Source organism: Lipophrys pholis, assembly GCF_963383615.2.
Source record: "Lipophrys pholis genome assembly, chromosome: 10".
Lineage (NCBI taxonomy): Eukaryota > Metazoa > Chordata > Actinopteri > Blenniiformes > Blenniidae > Lipophrys > Lipophrys pholis.
Window position 1 is genome coordinate 16,508,040 of NC_137640.1, and position 20,098 is coordinate 16,528,137.

General features: G+C 40.1%; 1 protein-coding gene across 1 annotated transcript in view; it reads left to right on the plus strand.

Moving 5' to 3' along the window:
• Window positions 1–827: 827 nt before the first annotated feature.
• Window positions 828–20,098, plus strand: part of ttll7 (tubulin tyrosine ligase-like family, member 7) — a gene marked incomplete at both ends in the record, with an annotated part of 66,293 nt that continues 47,022 nt past the window's right edge. Inside the window, 8 exons of the mRNA XM_080472700.1 lie at window positions 828–852; window positions 1,067–1,198; window positions 2,970–3,091; window positions 5,387–5,454; window positions 5,644–5,802; window positions 9,535–9,751; window positions 11,660–11,824; window positions 15,635–15,793. Of these exons, the coding sequence (XP_080328826.1) occupies window positions 828–852; window positions 1,067–1,198; window positions 2,970–3,091; window positions 5,387–5,454; window positions 5,644–5,802; window positions 9,535–9,751; window positions 11,660–11,824; window positions 15,635–15,793 (1,047 nt within the window). The remainder of the gene's footprint in view (window positions 853–1,066; window positions 1,199–2,969; window positions 3,092–5,386; window positions 5,455–5,643; window positions 5,803–9,534; window positions 9,752–11,659; window positions 11,825–15,634; window positions 15,794–20,098) is intronic.

The following is a 20,098-nucleotide window of genomic DNA, read 5'->3' on the forward strand; positions in this document are numbered from 1 at the left end:
GGGCATATTTTTAACACACCACTTTAAAGTGGTGTGTTAAAACCATCTGTTTGAATGAAGTGACCTCCCAGTTATACAATCAAACCCTTAAACCCAGCTGGCACGAGGCACAACGAGCTGCTGCTGGAAAGGCTTTACATGACAATTGCATTAATATTTCACAATGATTTTATGGGGTATCAATTATTCCAGCAGACATTGCACAGCTTCAGACTATTTTATTAGTGGTACTGCTGTGCAAGATTTGCATGGCGTTCCCACTGAGTTGTCCAGTGCCAGATTGACTGATGTCCCCTGTGATAGGCCTTTGTGCTACTGTTAGCGCTGCTTTACATCGAATGACTTGCTCAGTGCATTCAGGATCCAGTAAGAAAACACACACTGATCCACAATGTGCACTATAGTCCCTCTGAGCAGTCAGCCTTCCACTTGCTTTTCCGCAGCAGTAAAATGCTTTTTTTTTTTCTTCTTCTCCTCTCCAGGCATCCCCCCTCTGTCCACCCCCTCCTTCCCTTTCTCCTCTTGGGGCTGTAAATAAGCTGGAGTTGTGCAGACCCTTGAGAAGTCCTCCTCCTCACTCTTCCCCACTCTTTCTGGCTCCCCTGCCCTCTCAGATTCCACTGCTGCTGTTTGAAAGCTGCCAGGGAGATGCCCAGATGATCCATTGGGCCATTTTAAACCACAACATTCATACAATCCCAGCCAGGGAAGAGAAACTAGTACGAGTGTGAGAGAGCCCTTGGAGGGTGCTCTCAGCATCCTGTGAGGCCCACCCGCCAAGCCTGGCAGAAAGCTTGGCTTTCCCCTTTTCTTTTTCAGCACCTGAGATGCCCTCCTCTCCCAATGATGGAGGTAAGTTTAAAAAAAAAAAAAAAAAGTTCAAGTCTGCCAAGATTGACAGCGTGACACCGATATCCTGTTATCACTGTTATGCACATGCATTCACATCATATTCAAATACATTGAGCTCCAACAGACCGGATTTCAAATTCTTTTCACATTCTTTGGCTTCATAAACAAACACCATTGAGTTGTCAGTCTTGTTTTCTGCTGTCTTGTTCTCTAGAGGATCAAGGAGCGTCCCCCATGAATGGAAGATCTGTGGGCTCCCGCCAGAACAGTGGGAAGAGGAAGGTGCACACCAAAAAGAAGAAAACCACAATTACTGCCAATGTTGCTGGCACAAAATATGAAATAGGTATTGTAACTTACTTCCAGTACAATAAAAAAAAAAAGGCTTTGACAACAACAAAAACTAGAATATAGATGTTGGACAAGAATAAAAAAAAACAAAAAAAACACTCTGAATAGATACTGAAGCATGCATGTGTAGCAAAGAGACAAAGATAAAATTTGATCAGTCAATGGCCTCGGTACATTGAAAAGAAACCGATTTTTCATGTTGATGCTAATGACGTTGTACAACACAATATTCCAAAAATGGTAGGAGTGCTTGTAGTCGCACTCCTTGTAATGTTTGTTTCACCACACACACACACACACACACACACACACACACACACACACACACACACACACACACACACACACACACACACACACACACACACACACACACACACACACACACACACACACACACACACACACATCCACACAAAACTAAAAGAATCTGTGAGAAATTATTTTATGTTCGCTGTTATGTTGTCTTAAAGTAAACTTAAAAGAGTTACAGTCCAGTGAACCCGTTTACACGGAGACACATTGACCTTGTGTTCATACACAAGTCTTTGTTGAAGTAATTTAACTTGGCATTGAGTTTTTCTTTTTTTTTTTTTTTAAAGATTGCACTAAAAGTGCATTGTAAGCACTCCTTACATGTTCAAAATATTGTGGCAGCAGTGCTCTCAGGGGTAAACTACAACCTATGAAACTAAAGAGTCAGCAGCAGCAAGTAGAAGTTGGAGGCTGTCGGGATTCTGTAGGTAGATGGACGTCCAGCTGTGAGTCAGTCTGCTTGCTGTGACGAGACCCTCACAGTGGCCATTCTGAGAGTAGAGCAGGGCTATTCTGAAGCAAAATTAACACTAAGTGCCAAATGGATGGCTCATTTTTGCTGTTGTCTTTTTTTTCTACTTGTCTTTTTTGTTACAGAATTGATTGTATTGCAGGTAAAGGTTAAAAGTCAGGGACGGCAGTGTTGGAAATCTGCTTTATACCCACTGAGAAAGGAGTATAAACTCTGGCCCTGAGGATATCTTTTTAGTAAGATATGCAGGGAAGGATTGATGATGGCCTTGTTATACTCCAAGATCCTGCTGTTAACTGTGAGCATAAGCCTGCTGTGATGCAAACCTTCCTTGTTCCAGTTAACGAAACACTGTTAGCCTCTACTGATGTTAACAGATTGATGAAGTTGCATCTTTTGCCCATTCAAGCACTATCACGCAACATTAGGCAAGCCTTCTCCAGGTTTATGAAGGCTCTCAAGAAATTAATTAATACCTTGTTTCGTTAGGGCATATGAATTTTTCATTACTCCCTGAATAATGAATAGTTGTTGGATTGATGTTTAAATGGGCTTGCCACCTATCTCTCATACTATGGGGTTTCCGCTGAGATTTGAAAGCATTACAGACAATTTATCTTTTTGGAAAGAGGCATTACGTTTGGCTGCTTTGCCGCCATTCCATGAATGGTAAATATAGCTGGGAGCTTTTTGATTTATAATCTACCAGACTCATTTCTCTCCTAATGTATGCATACATGAAATTTAGGCCCCGCAAAATATTGGAATGAAACATTGATCTGTAAGCAGAAATATTTCATTTCTCGAGCCACATCGTATTTCATTACTATATTTGAAATCTACCTTTTTTTCTCATGAATATGTCTCAATGCTCATCTTGGTTATTTTCTTGGAATCACTCTGTATAATTGATTAAAATGATTGCACTGCTCATGCTTTTGAGAGGAAAAAAAAATATATTATGGGTGTTTGTCCACAGTTCGTATAGTCATCAAAGAAATGAACTTCATCAAGACCCGAGATGACGATGAGACTGCCAACCTCATCTGGAATGACTCAGCGGTTCAGCATGAGAAAATTGCTGAGCTCAGGAATTACCAGGTACACAGCCCAGCTACAGTTTCTTGTCACGTCAGTGCACATTGATTGGGGACACTATAGCCCAGAGGTTATAGCAGAGAGATTATGTGCTCTGAAAAAGGGCATCAGGTCCAATTTGCTGTCCTGACCAGGTGAATGTGCCACTTAACCTTTGCGGTGTACTTTAAAAAAAGGTGACTCAGTGGCCAATAGCTCTGGAAGTGATCAGGTCCCACGTGAAACTTATAATGTATCGTCACAAAAAAGATTAGATGTGTTTCACATCATTTTGAATTTCAAATAAAGCAACTTCTTTCTAAAAACATGTGTCATTAGAAGGAAAAATAAGATACAATTTCCCTCTAAGCATTAGGAAAAACAGTAGAACCAATATCTAGGATTTTAAGAAATATTGCATCTGAATTAAAGGGTTTGAGGTGAATCATGTTCAACCTTCTAGACTTTCAGATTATAGTTTGATATATATTGTTATTTTGATTGGTAACTGCAAAACAGGACTTGTTGGAGTTGCATTGAAGTTAAACAATCTGATGAACGACCACGAAATAACTCAAGCATCTTAATTATTTTATACTAAAATGGGCTAGAAATTTGCACTGTAGTAGGTTTATCAAAATCCCCCCAAAATATTTGGATTAAATTGAAAGTTGACAGATTTAAATCTGTTTAAATCACACTTTTTTTTTTTTTTTATCTCAACATCTGTAAGCATTTAAGAACAACGTATAACTGAAAATAGAACAAAGGCGTTTCAAGCTGTATAAAGACATGGATGACCTCATGTTTAGGGAAACCAGGAAGGAAAGTTGTGCACTGAATAAGGAAGTAATCAATTCTTATACTGTATACAGCCTTTAATAGAGTGAAAATAAAACTTCACAATTAACAGCATCGTCCACAGCCATGTATTCAATAGGACAGTGGCTTGGATAGCTAAGTCTGCATGAACAATGCAGCATCTCTAAATTCCCCATGTCTCACAAGCACACAGTCACACAAACAATGATTTAAAAAAATAAAAATAAAAAATCTAAATGAAACTGAAAGCAGATGGCAGAGATCGTACATCGAGCATCTTGGGAGATTTTCAGCAAGGGAGAGCAACTGTTAAGATTCAATTTACTGAGACCCCTGGTAGCCAGTGACAGGCAGCAAAGAGGAAACCTGGCTGAACTCAGAGAGCGACAACGTTTACACATACCGATCGTCAACTTCGAATGGTGGTGGTGGTCTAAATTTCACCACTGATGTTGATCAGAAAGACCCCGACAAGGTTTGGTCTGAAGTATTCATACTTTTCTGAGAGAGTGATCTTACCTCTGTTTGACCCCACCCCCAGTCCTGCTGAGTGAACTTCCAGAGCGTCCTCTCAGCTCTGAGGAACATTAGCCGTCTATCGTACATGTGCTTATTTGATTAGACTGGGCACTATTGATCGATTGAATCACTGGTTAGTCAGAAAGCGTATGGCATGATGAGCAAGAGCTCAGCTAAGTAAATTGAATATAACAAATGTTGTAACAGATTAACATGTAGCACTGTGGCCAATGTTTCACATGCATCCGGTGATTTGGTGCTTCTTTTTTCCCGTCATGCCACTGGGATGCTTCATAAGATAATTGTTCGCCGCAAAAGTAGAAGACCCTCAAAAATTGGGTTTGATTTGCCCTCACAAGCCTTGTAATCCCACGGCTTTGGCATAATTATACAATCTCTTCCGAATCCATAATTACAACTGTCTCATTTGGATAATAATCACGCATTCTCTTTCTCACCCTTTTTCTCTCTTTTATTTTTTTCCCTCCTTAGTGATGTACTGTGAGAGTTTGCTGTCAACTTTCAGCTCATACGAGCCTAATTAACGTCCCTGTTCAGGCTCATTTGGTCAAAGAATACAGAAAACCCAGAGTTTTTTTTTTTTTGCCTCCACCCTCCTTTCAGCGCATTCAAAGCAATTCATTCAACTGTCACTGCAGGAGCTTGCGATGCAGAACCAATTACCTTGGCCCCTCTGAGTTGAGATTGATCTTTTTTTTTTTTTTTCCTGCCTCTTCCCTCCCCAACCTTTTAAAGTATCAAAAAAAACAAAAAAACATGGTAAACTAAATAAGGGTTGAGAAAGGTCTCAGCGTCACCTTTTTGTTTTGAGTCTGTAATTGGGCATAAATGTCAGAACGTTGTAAGCTCACTTCAGGTTGCTGCCTTTAATGTGCTCATTTTTATGAAGGGGTGGGATTGGAATTGAGTGGCGTAATGGCCCTAACAACATTATTATGTCTGCTTGTCCCTCTGCAGAGAATTAACCATTTCCCTGGCATGGGCGAAATCTGCCGTAAAGACTGCCTTGCAAGGAACATGTCCAAGTAAGTTTTCTGTTTTTCTTAACGCCAAATAAGATACTTCGCTTTAGTTGCATATGCATGAAAAGAAAAAAGAGCACCAAATAAAAAAAAAAAAAAAAATCCTTAAAATGTTAGAAATGACAAGTCTAAGATGGAGTATTCTAAAAATTTACATTTCTTCCCCACTGTCCCTTTTCTAAATATTTCAAGAATGGTCAAGTGCCAGCCTCAAGAGTACAGCTTCATACCCAAAACGTGGATCTTCCCTGCTGAGTACACGCAGTTCCAAAACTATGTCCAAGAGCTGCGCAGGAAGCGCAAGCAGAAGACCTTCATTGTCAAACCTGCCAACGGAGCCATGGGTCATGGGTAGGTCAGAGGCTAGCACGTACCCCATTGTCTATTCACACTGACTGACATCGACGGGGTGAGACTGAATGGTTGGGAAGATGCAGAGTGAAAAAAAAAAAAAATTGTTGGCAGTAGAGCAAACAGGGGACAAGCACAACAGGACAAGACAATAAGAAGTTTGCAACCCTGACATTTGTGTCTATGGAAATAGAATTATGGTTTGGACCAGATTGAGCTTTTGAACTGAGAGGGTGTGGTGAATGTCAGCGTCCTTGATCATAAATCCCAGGTTACACACACACACACACACACACACACACACACACACACACACACACACACACACACACACACACACACACACACACACACACACACACACACACACACACACACACACACACACACACACACACACACACAAGGTTCCCTGTTTCTGTGGTCTCCACATGTGGTTATGGGATTCTTTTATGAAGCACCATCAGCAGAGATGGGTCAGACTAGAGAATGGACACAGAAGGCTGCTGCAGGGCACTCTGTCCCTGAATGGCTTCACTTTCTGAAAAGATGAGCTGGCGGTGGTACCTGAAAACATATTTTATACTTTCATAGGCTAAAAGCCAATCTTTAGTTATCATGTCACATTTTCCATTTCATATGTTGACTACTTTATCTGAAATCATTAAGTATTCACTAACTTAGTCCAGGTTTTTACAGAAGTGCAAGCATTGCAAAATGACTTTTATTTATTTGACACAGCTGTAAATTCAGTTAAAATCCAGTCCAACCTGTTGGGTCTTTACTTTTGAGTACAAGATACAATTAAGTTTCAAGACTGTGATGTTGTTTTTGACATTAATTCAAGAATGGCTATTTATAGTTTCTAAATGATTTAAATAGGATTAGGAAAACCCGGATGGGCCTTTGATCTGTCCAGGTTGCTCGTTGTGTTTTGTCAAATAAAATGAGGTCTACCCCCAATACCTCGCTCCTGGTAATGCCACCTTTCTTTGTTTTTTTTTTCCCTCTCTCTTTCCCTTGTCTCTTTTACAATCTTTTTAACTGATTGTATAATTTTGTGCCACAGATACTTATATGGTACTCAAGCTGAATAGGTTTTCCGCTGATCTTCAGGGGGTCGAGGACTCTCAGACAAAACAGATGAAGTGAAAATATCAAGTGGTTCCAATTTCATCGATTCAGATAATTCAGTCTCATAAATTAAATAAATAACTCAAAGAGTGGCACAACAGTAAATATATTTTTGAAATTCACTATGCTTTAAAATGAATATGTATGCTTACATCTCACATATGTCGTTGGAGCACTTTGGAATCTGTTCCAATTTTTCAGATCGTGCAATATTTTTTTATGGACTTATTCTTTAAAATGCAATTCCCTTGGGTATGAAATATGAAGAAATAATTTTGAGTGCCTTCATCTGTGGCACCAATAGGTGGAGATATTGAAGTAGAAATAGCTCAGTGTGCCTCAACTCTCCCTGTTATTCTCTTTGAATTTGTCCTTTCTGGTATAATGTGAGCATTACTTATCCTCCATGCTGCACTAAGCCCTTATTTATTAAAGAATAAAAGGCAGCAAAGGCTGAATTATTGCAATACATTAAGAATATGAAAGATGATGAGTTTAGCTCGACCACTCAACAGCAGGCGGCTCACAAGATTAGATTTTTCTTTTCTTTTCTTTCTCTTTTTTTTTTTTGCACGGTGTGACGCGGCAGGAAATTAAGTTATCTCTACCCCCTGTAATTTATTTTTCTGTCGGCCAACTAAATGAAGTTATTGTTTGTGTCTGAAGCCCAGCTTATTATAAGGGGAAACAAAATAAAAGCGTGTGTGGAGCTTAAAACGGCGAGATCCCCTCCGGTGGCAAATTAAATAGGCAGGGGAGAGTGGGCCTTGATTATCTGACACTGCAGCTCATCAATCACGTCGACTTCTCCTCTGCTATTTCTACTCAACTAACTAACACTGTTAACCCTGTCCTCATCAGTCAGCTTGCTGTCTGTTAGGGCGGCCCCTCAGCTTGTTGATCAGGCTCCAAATGACTTCCTGCTCTTTTCTGTTCAACCACTGTGATAAGGAGACCAATGAAGCCTTTTCTAAAATACAACTCAGATGACATTTGGAAGTACTGTTTTATGAACCCAAATAAAACCAATAGTTTTACTCTGAAGAGTACCTACACTGGGAGGAGTTTATCCAACTCGTTAGGGAATGGACACAGAGTTAAAATAATATTTTGTTAGTTTATTATTCTTTGGAAAATAATACCTGATCCTAATCTGTTTATTTTTTTATTTATTAAGCCTCATTTGAAGTTTTCCAACTACATTTCAGTGTTTTTGCTTCATTAGAGCTTACTGAGCATGTTAATTATTTTATGAAGTTACAACAACCAAGGCTGCACTGCTCTCATTCTCGGGGTACTGTACGTTCTTACTTTGATTACAGAAGCCAGAATAATGTTTGCCCTCTGGTAGCTTGGTGCCGCGATATCCCATACCTCTAGCTGTATGAATTAAACAATCAAGTCATTACATCTTGGCTGAGTGTTTGTGTGTGTGCTGTGCGCATGCTTGCAAGTGTGTAATGGAGCCTTCCTGGTCACGCATGTAACCAATTTAGCCCAAGTCAACCTGAACTATGAGTGATTGTGACACAGGTCAGTTGCTTTGCTTCTACATAGTGGAGGATTGTTTATAAATGACCCCTCACCCTCAGTACACACATTCAGACAGCCGCTCCCTTTCAGACGCACAGTTAAAAAAGAAAAATGACAGAAATCCCCTCATGGATGTACAGAAACCAATGCACCTCATTCTGGAGTCTTGGGCTAGTAAGGGTCTGTGGACTGTAAGACTTGAGCGCCCCTGACATGAGACCAAAGCAAATAGATTAAAGTAGTTTAAAACAGAGCACAATGTCCACTCCTATTAACCTGCTCACAGTTTAAAAAAAACAACCCAAAAAACATTTGATGGATCATTTGATGCACTGCTCTGAAGTTTTACTTAAAAAAACAAAAATGTCCACAGCATGTATTAAGAGTTTGGGTGAGACAAACCATCATTTGTGTTGTCTCTGAATGCTTGCATGCATTTGAAAGAATTTGATAGGACATGCAAGATAAGGAAATGGTAACACAATTTGTATAAATGGCTTGACAGAGCCAAACGCCTTTCCCCAAAAGGAGGAATTGTCTATACACCAATTTGCATTTATTTATTTTTTTCATCCAGGGCTGTATGCCAATAGAAGGTCACATGAATACCATAATTTCTTTACCACTCTCAGTTGAAGGCTAAATGTCCTATGTAAGTGTTGAAATTATTGTTTCAAAGCATGGACATAGCTTTAATCTCTAACTCCATATGATGCTTAAGATTATGGTATTATCCAGTAATTAAAAAAAGCAGAAGTCCCAAGTTATTCTAGGGTTGTAAAGATTAATAGTACGAGATATGTGTCACACCATAATTATGTCTCCAACTTTTCCAAATGACTTTGTAATGAAATATTACATTTGAAACCATAAAATCTGTGTCTTGTTTGCTCCAACATGTATATAAAACAGTGCCAATGTTATTAGTCTTGTTCATGGCCTCTACTATGGTCCCATCTATCATTTTTTTAATTATCTTTTTTTGTCTTTACTATCCCATATTTTATTATGCTGCTGACGACGCCATAATTCCACTGAGGATTAATAACGTTTCTGTCGATCCAGGATCTCACTTATCCGCAACTGCGAGAAGCTGCCAGTGCAGGAGCACTTTATAGTTCAGGAGTACTTGGACAAGCCCTTCCTGATGGAGGGCTACAAGTTTGACCTCCGCATCTATGTCCTCGTCACGTCTTGTGATCCGCTCCGCATATTCCTGTACAACGATGGCCTGGTCAGAATGGGCACAGAGAAGTACCATGCACCCAGTGAATCCAACTTGGTGAGCCCCCCCCCCCCCCCCCAAACCTGTGTACACACACACACACACACACACACACACACACACACACACACACACACACACACACACACACACACACACCAAATTGATTAGTATCTATGCTTCTGCGATTTAGTACAATCAAAGTAGACCCACAAACACAGGTTACACTGTGTAATGCATGGACATTCACACAGACCGATATACTGTATGCACACAGCTGAGCATAGATGTCCACATGCCAGATGTCTCCTGTATTATCAAGCCGCTCATATTTGCCTTGAGGTGCTGCACCTGGTGAAGCACAGTCTGTTTGCTCACGATGGGACACACACACACACACACACGTACATGCTGACACGCACAACACACATGCACAGCTTCCTATCAGGAGAGATGCTCATCTAAAATATGAACACATACACATAGACAGGCTGCATGCCTCTCGTGACACAAGTGTGCATTGTCTTAGTCTGTGGCACATGATAGAGGGAGTCATTCCGTAGAGATGGATGATCAGTCCCACAGAGAGTGGCTCCCAGACACCCATCAGCGACTGAATTGGCCTGCAGTCACACAGTTATTAACTTTTAGGCTAAGGACAAGGATGTGTTGTCTCAGAATATGAGGGATGGCGTTTAAAGAGAGGGATACAACAAGCATTACACAATCGCTAACTGTATAGTCAAGCATTGAATTATGCATTTTAGCCATGAGCTTGTTACTGCTGATAACCGTGGCCCTTGTAGGACGGGCTGCTTCTAAGGGCCTGTCCACACAAGAACGCCGTTTCACGTAATAAATCCATCGTTTATGGCCGATCCACCACCCGACGCGGCACCTATGAGACCTATATGAAATTTTTGAAAAACTGTATAATATGGGACTGTTGAGGTTTTATACACTTTAATCATGTGGTTGAGGGATTTATTTGACCGTTTGACTGTTTCATGCACCAAAAATGTGGCAAGGCAAAGTGGGTTTTCCAAACACAATTTAAGAAGAGCAACAAGTGACATACAAAGTAGAAACTGCTATACAGTATATATATGGAAAACTAAGTGACTATAACTCATTTATTGTGGTAATATTACGGTACTTTTATACTCTGTATTAGTAGTAAAATTCAGCCAGCCCAACATTATCAACTAAGAATATTTTAAAACACAGCTTTGGATACGACCAGGTCACACAATGACCTAATTTATTTCACTATACCACATCCTCTTCTACTTTTTAGGATATTTTTGCATGTTCGCCATTGTGTTTGCACTTATTGTTCTGGAGAAAAATATATGGCATTGTATTGTAGGCTTATACTTTGTAGCATAACCAAATTATCGGATGGGTGATCAAGAGAAAATGAGTATGTCACATTAGTTAGAACTCTGGTTTTGAATTTGGGATTTTGAACAGTTGGTGAGACAAAATGGGATCTGAGGATATCACCTTGTAGAAGAGAAACTTGAGACTAATGGTTGAATTTCATCAAATGCATAATGGATCTGATAATTTCAATTGTATATTTTTCAAGACATTGTTACAGCCCATATTTTATATTGTTTACTGGTAAACTGTTGAGTCTTCATGCTTAACTGTAATTTGCATCCTCCTATGAGACAGCGATTTGAATGTGGTTGTGCTAAGCAATAATCAGATATGACTGCATGGTAGGTGGGAGTAGGACTGAGGTGAAAGAAGTTTGTTTTCTTCAGGATCGCAAGTGAATAAAGGGATCCAAGGAAAATGAAAAAAAGTAAAATTGTCACTCACCAACAAACAAAACATGCCATCTGGAGCAAATTACATTTATTGCTGCTCTGCAGATTTCAATTTTTGATGTTGTGAAAAATGTATGAAAAAATGTTGACTCGTTTTACACTAACTAATTCATTTTTGTCTATACAGAGCCAGCTTTACATGCATCTGACCAACTACTCAGTCAACAAACACAATGAGAACTTTGAGCGCGATGAGACAGTGGACAAAGGCAGCAAGAGGTCCATCTCCTGGTTCACAGAGTTCCTCCGTACCAACGACTATGACGTGGCCAAGTTCTGGGGAGATGTCTCTGTACGTGGGTAGTTCACTCATACAAATGCAAACACAGATACTATTACATGCAGATGTGCTACCTTAGTTCTTCCCCAACAGAAAGGACAATGTCGAACAATAACAAAACACTCCACAAACGCTAACAACAACCGAATGCATCCGCATCTGTAACGCTCCATATATACACATACTTTTCTCACCAATATAGGTTGGACTTAACACAAGTGAACCAGCTGAGGTTTGATATGATTTGTTATGACATTGATTCAGTGAGCTTATTTACTGTAACTGCAGGAAGACATTAGAGAAAACATCATTCCTGGAGGGTGCGCTCTCTTTATCTGGCCACTACTCTAAGCTCGACCAAACACATTAACCTGATCTGATTGAATCTGATTTGTTCTATTATTTTTTTCTAAAAATCCTATTTATGCTTCTGCAATTTAACATAACGAACTTAGACCCACAGATACAGGTCAGGACCCGCATACATAGACATACATAGACATTCGTGCATTCATGTTCACACACGCGTGCACGCATAAAGTTATGCTGTATGCACACGCAGCTGACCATAAATGCCCCACATGCCAGATCCTAGCCACCTATATTTCTGATGTGGCTTCTTCACTAGTTGCTTCTTTTATTTCAGTCTACCTCTTCATTCCCGACTCTGTTTCCCTTCTGAATGACTATTTGTTGTTTATTTCTTTTTGACTTTGAGTCTTTGTCCCTCAGTCCCTACCCACTCTGGATGTGTCATCTGTCAGTGCTTTTGTCAGCTTTGTGGTCTGCTTGAATCCTACCAATACTGAAGTTCATAACGAAATCCCATTATTCTCTACTCAGCACAAGTTTATATTTCTTCTTTTCATCAACCTTCACATTTTGTTACCTTCCAATTCCCGGAGTTTTACCTTTGCATTAGTAACTTTTTTTCCCACTCTTTTCTCCTATGAGGTCTGTATAATCTGTCAAGTTGCTCTATTTTGTCCTGCAATGCAGCACTATAAAATGTCTTTTATTCTGTTCAAGTTAATGAATGAATGCATATTTATTTCTGAACATGTACCAAACAAAGAACGACAGAAACACACAAAAAGTAAAAAGAACGTTCAAATGAATAAACCAGAGTTCAAGAGACACTCACTCCAAGTTTACCATGTGTACTTTACATCTGGCTTCACATGCTTGAAAAGGGGGTAAAACAATTCAGAAGAAAAACAGAACCAGGAATGAAGAGGTGGACTGAAGAAAATAAGTAATTTTCTTTACACTGTTTTCTTTGTCTCACATCTTTCTTGTCCCCTAGTGACACACTGGAGTGTTACTCTCTGACTCAGCCAGGCCATCAACCTCTTCTTTTGCTCTCACATTTTTTTTTTCTCTGCACTTTCTTCAGAAGTTGCACTACTTTGGTGTTACTGCTGTCCACTCACACTCACACACTGTGCTTTGTTTCCACTCTGTATTTACGCTCTCTGCTCCCTCTCCCTTCTTTTCTTTTCATCTCTCCTCTTACATCTTGTTCCTGTACTAACCTTGCAGGCTGCTTTGACTCTTTCCGCCAATGGTCACAGGCAGAGATTTTGTTTTCCCAAAGATTGTCTGTGGGGTTTAAAAAGACTGCATATGTTTTTTTTCTTGTGAAACACTGACATCTTTTTCATATTGAGGTATTATTGATGAAGGTATGAGGCCAAAGGTTGAGTAGAAAAGTTTTGGGTTTTGTCTGGGAGTGTAATTCTGACAGCGGGGTCCGACTACTAATGGGTTCATTTTTGTAGCCTGCTGTTTTTGGTAAAACACACACAGAGGCAAAAAAGAAATCCCCAAAACAATTTGTGCCAAAAAGACAAACAAGAAAGGTATATTTTTAGACACTGGCATATAACAGTTTCATTAACACAAGTTTTTATTAAGTTTATAGTTGAGAATTATAAATAAAAAATGCATTTTCGGCACTACTCTTCACCACAAGCTTCTCAAGTATTTATTGATGTGTTGTCTGAATGTAGTCAATCATTTATAAGAATAGTTCGATTTTGTAGGATCTTTATTACATATATTCCCTGATCCCTGTAAGTTTAAAGAGCTTAAATTGTTATGTGTCTTAAATTCATTAAATCGTGTGAAAACTAGTTTAAAGTTACTCTACCAGAATTGACAGGGGGGAAAATGGAAATATTTAGGACCCAGTTTTAGTTGTTGATGTACATCTCTAATATGTTGTCAACACCTTTCTGAAGGAAATTTGTCTTTACACTCATACAAACTTGTATTTCGAGCATTTAAATTTCGCAGAACATACCCGGGTTTGTTGACATCGGAAACCCCCGAACGTTCCCGAGGCAAGATCCCGTTTGTACGGTCGATCTTGATTTTGCACCTGGAAAAACGATCAACGATCAGTTTCGCAACATTTAAGACTATTCTCGTGGCTTGAACACTCTTTCTTTGAGAAGGTCTGGCTTATTTTCGGGCTGAATTGGGTCAATTATTGTTGATATTTCCGCGTGAGCTGCTGCAACGCCATCTTTGATATTCCAGAATTGAAACATAAACACAGTTCAATCTAAACAAAATCCAGTTTGTTGGTAAACATATTGACTTTGGCGTGATTGATTTGGGCAATTGCGGGCTGGAAATTTGTGGAAATGACTGGTAATGGTCTAGTTTTCGTTTATTGGTTTATTCTCTGTGCAGTAGTGATTGCTTTTATGACAAGTATATCTTAAAGATTTGTTCTGGTAGAGTAACTTTAACCAATTTTTAAAAATGTTATTTATATCAATGAATAACATAAATAAAAAGGCACAGAAATAAAAAGGCTTAACACAACATTTTTAGCACTAAATCCACAAGAAAGAGGCATGCCTGTACATGTATAAGATGTCGGCCAGTGCTGGGAGCTCAGGATAAGGAGTGAGGTGATGTGTATACACATGGCAGCCAGAACTGGGAACTTCAGGCATAAATGTTGGTGGTGGTGGTGGAACCAAGTGTTTGTGCTTGGCAGCCTGTAGCTCAGATGGGTGGAAGGGCTGACGTATGGATAGAGTTGTGTGAGTGACATAGGAAACGAAGGTGGTTTTTGCTTCCTTATCAGACTGAGGCCAGACCATCGTACCTTTCTCCTGTACTAAGCAGTTAGACTAGACTGAGCAAACTGCAGGCCAGCAGTATGTGCATGGTTTGACTGGTGAGGGGAAGCTTTGTGTGTTGTGTGTTGGTGTGTTAGGGTGGACATGTTTGCCCGTGTTGCGCAGTGAGAGTGGGCAGACCAGCAGCTGCCTGCAAACAAATGCAAACACACACACACACACACACACACACACACACACACACACACACACACACACACACACACACACACACACACACACACACACACACACACACACACACACACACACACACACACACACATGCATGCACGCACATGGACTACCGCCAATACATGTGACATAATTCCTTGTTGCCAGTAATGTTTAGTTTCTCCTTGGATTTTACATTGACATCTTATTTGGAGCCAAAGAAGGATTCAGGAATCAGATTGTCTCTCTTCCCATATCTGTAGGTTACAGGTCTAGAATGTGTTATGATTGATTCATTGTCTGTGTTTCCCTGAATCTAAAGGTGCAGTCATTTGTCTGCAATTTCAACCTTCAGTTAAAGTAAGACCCCTAATGACTCCATTTTCAGGTTATCAAGACATTTAAAAAGTAGCTATCAAAAAGCTACAGCCTATGGATTATAGAAACTGACAACATGAAAAATAAAACGTTGGTCTCTTCTGTTTCTGCCTCTCCCTTTGTCTCCTGCCAGGAGCTGGTGGTGAAAACATTAATAGTGGCTGAGCCCCACGTGCTGCATGCCTACCGAATGTGTCGCCCAGGCCAACCACCAGGGAGCGACAGTGTCTGCTTTGAAATCCTGGGCTTTGACATCATCCTAGACCGGAAACTCAAACCCTGGCTATTGGAGGTACAATTCTTTATCTTTTGTGTGTTCAGCTTGTGAATCTAAATAAGTGTGTTTCTCTGTTTTTCTTGTTATTTCTACTGAATGCTGCAAACAAAAACAAGTGTTTTTAAAGATAAAAAAACATTAACAATGTAATGTCAAGGAACAAATCTTACAATGTACATTTTTTTTGGCGATAAAAAAATGGATTGCATTTTGAATTTTAAAGTAATGATGCAACAGGACGGTCACTTTTGTCATTTATGAAATCCTGTTGAATCTCACTAGGTGTTATAAATGTGAGAACGGCTGAAAAATCTGACTTCATGTGACAAAAGCAGGAGGACCTTATGACAGTCTGACAGAAAGCATAAACACACCCACTGATTTTGCGTTCATATTCTTGTATCCACACACAAACGCCACAGTCTGGAGTCTATCGTTGTAAAATACCTGAACACATTGAGAGAACCTCCTACACTGGATATGATTGTGTATGACCGTGAGTATGCATACATGCATCTGTGCTTTCATACACACCTATGCATACATATAAGAATGCATGCACAGAGCGGAGCATATTGCCAGGGGTATGGAAATGTAGGTCAGGATGGCAGATTGCAGAGAGAGGTACTTGTCTTTTATTCTTTCAGCGTCGGTCTGTCAAGTGTCAGTCATTTGGGAGACAAATCTGAATTCAGAATCCACTCCAGGATTTCTGTCTCACCACTCTGATACCAGCCAGTCAGTTAAAGTGTGACCCAAATCCTTTAACCCAAAGTGGCAGCACCCCCACCTCATCCCTACAAACTGACTCAAGGATGGGAAATGCCTTTGGGAAAATTGTTTATTTTTCTCCATCATACAACCCAAAATAAAAATTGGAGATTTCGGGTGAAAGAAAAGAGGTTCATTTAAGAGCATGTTTGTGATTTCAGGTGCTGCTGTTTTCCCTCTCTGTGGAATTAATGTGCTATTATTGCCCTACTTGACTCTTTATGTGTGGCTGAACAGTTGTAGTACAAAACAAAACGATGCACAAGAGAGAGGCAAAAGGATTGTCTTCCTTTTGACTGCTGGTAAACCGTGTGTGTGTGTGTGTGTGTGTGTGTGTGTGTGTGTGTGTGTGTGTGTGTCATAGTAAACAGCCGTGAATGCAGTTGTTCCACTCCAGCAGTAATGATCCCCCCTGTGCTAGTAGCAGCTCTCTATAATTCTCATCAATTAACATCACACACACACACACGCACACACACACAAAAACCCTGCTTCTGTTTCACGCAACATTTACAGCAACAACCATTTATTTCCAAAATCCAACTGATTAGTCAGGGGATAGTTGTACGCACAGAGACCCCCTTCTCACATCCTCACTACGGATGCTGTCAAGCCTGAAAATAACTTTATTACCACTTTTTACCCCACTGTCATTCGTTTTTATTCAACAGGGACACAATACTCAGTCTGGCCTATAGGCTGATTGCCACTAACGGTACCCAATGGCAAGCCCTCAGGTCTAAGTTTAATTTTTCAGAATACCCCATTTGCAGCATTTTGTGGTAAACTATATCCATTTCACCACATTTCCCCGTTGTTTTGAATTATTTATCTAATTCAGCCGCAGAGTCTCTCAAAAAACAGTAAAAATTGCGTTAGGAATTGAAACATAATGTGGGTGTGACAGGTTTGTTTTAATTTGTGGACTCCACTGCTCAGATTTCCTTATTGGTGTCACAGTGAATTACTTGTGCAACGCGTCGTCAGGGCTTTAACCAGACTGCTGTTCCAACGACGTTCTCTCGTAACTCTTTAAAACGTCAAAGCTGGTTGTTAGACATGCAAACCCACAGCCAGGAAATGAAGGTTCAACCTGTGTAGGCTCAAAGTCAGCCGGAAACCTGAAAGCTAGATGGTATCATGGAAAAGAAACTGTCAGATGATATTAGTTGTGTCCTTTGCATTTGTATTTTTGTCAGCTGTTTTCTGAGTTTATGTAGGAGGAGAGGGAAAAGAAACGTGATTGCTTTCCACATCCTCCAATTATTCACCACCAAAATGGCCACTGCTATTTTTATGGACAAGTTATTCAAAAAGTGTATCACCAAACTCCTGGGTTGACAGGACAATGTTTCTATTTCTTGCTACCTTGCGATTGAAAAAAAAAACCCTCTGTGCAAGACACAATATACCAACTTTTTGTAAACAGACAAACACAAAGAGTGATCATTGCAAATACACTGATAGCCAATATAGATACGCAAAAAACATTCGTCACACCGGCACACATCTGCTAAATAGCTTGTCACTAGGGGTGAGAACAGAGAAGGCAAGAATAATGACTTTCAAACCAAGGCCAAGTATCAACTGTGCACTGTGCTCAAAGCAAGCATAGAAAGGAGAGAACAAAAGGTATAAAGGGAGAGACAGGTTTTTGTGTGCATCCTTATCTTAATTCATCGGAGTTTTCAACACAAGTCTTCCCTCCTATAGACATTCAAGACATCAGGACAACATAAGCACAATCACACATGTACGCTCACTCGCTCAAATGTCGTAACCTGATACATTCACTTTCATTACAACAGCCTAGACAGCATCTGTGTCTTGTATTGGAAAGGTGTTTCATTGAGCCTTGATTTATTTTTCTTTTACTTCATAAAGAAACACACTCAAGTGTGTGCATGCTGACACACACCTACACAGGCATCAAGTACACATGCAGTCTGCAGTATCTTCTATTGTTATAGCCAAAGCCTTTTGTGTTGATGGGTTCATTGAGTGTTTTCTTAGTTTTTTGTGAGGTGAAAAAGAAATCTTGCAATGTCAGTCAATGATAATTTGTTTACAGGAACTACCACATGAAACAAAATGTACTCTGTAAATCTATAAATCCTGCAAGCACATATTTGTGTATCAAAATTAGGATGTGTGAGTGATAAAGAACGCCACGTGTCTTCAGACCCAATATGACTCAAAAGAAGTCCATTTACTGGATGGCAAAATATATCAGTAGGACAACATTATTACCCCTTCTTTTCCCTGGTTTCCCTGGCCCACGTTTTGTAAGGCAGCATAACCAATAGTGTCAAATTCGGTACAGATAATTTTCATGTTTTTTTAATGCCAAACTTATTGTTGGTGGTCCTGTGAATGACTGAAAAAGTCTAGATGAATCCACACACCCATTTTCTATCTACTACCATTTTAAATTGTCCACCTTATAGCCAAAACATTATGACAAAAGTACAATTTATTGTTCTTATGACGTCCTGATGGCTATCAACAGGAACCTATACAAAAGCCAATTCATAGAGGCCCCAAACCTCATTAAAGGCTTTGGCTCGCTGAATTGTGTGAAGTTGTTTACATAAATGTAGGTGAAAAAGGTCAAGGTGTTGAGGTTACATACAATTACATACAAACCTGCATTGCATGGTTGTTAGGGCTAGTGTGTGTGTGTGTGTGTGTGTGTGTGTGTGTGTGTGTGTGTGTGTGTGTGTGTGTGTGTGTGTGTGTGTGTGTGTGTGTGTGTGTGTGTGTGTGTGTGTGTGTGTGTGTGCGTGTGTGCGTGTGTGCGTGTGTGTGTGTGTGTGTGTACTTTCTGCTTTGCCTCTGATCAAATTCCTGCCAACAGCTCATCTTTTTGTCCAGTGAGTGAGGCAGGAAGCTTTTCTGTGTAAAACATATATACAAACCAATTAAAATTGTGCCAGAAAAAAAGCCGGGGTCAAGAAACCGTTCCATTGTGCTTTAGTTGTCATAGTTCTGTATTGAGATACAAACAAACAACTTAAGCACCACTTCCCCATCCATCTTTTTTTTTTGGGCCTTTTCTTCCTGTCCTTCCCCTCTTCGGGGCAGTTGTGTAGAATGATTGGCAGCTTATGAGGCAGGCCTCGTTAGGTCAACTGTGCCATGGGTTTGTTTGTGTCTAAGAGCGTCTGCATCTCTGAGTGTTTGTGCATGTGTGAATGGGCATTACAACAACAGGTCAACAGATTGCAGCTGGACTGCTCTGTCAAAGTGTGGTGAGTCTTCAACCCCCCCCCCCCCCCCCCCCCTCTCTGCCTCTCTTCACCCCTTCCTGCAACTTTAATTCTGTTCTCAGTCTCCAATTGTTTCAAGATGAGTTTTGTACGTACCCCAGCCAACATAATCCAGACTTCCTTTTCTTTTGAGTGGAAGTGCATGTGTGTGTGTGTTTCTGTTGGGGATGTGTTTGTGGGAAGTAGTCTGTACTGGCAACTGTAAACACATACAATCACACAGACGTGTAGAAACAAACACATACAGTATTATCACTGTTTCCCACCTTCTAACGCACGC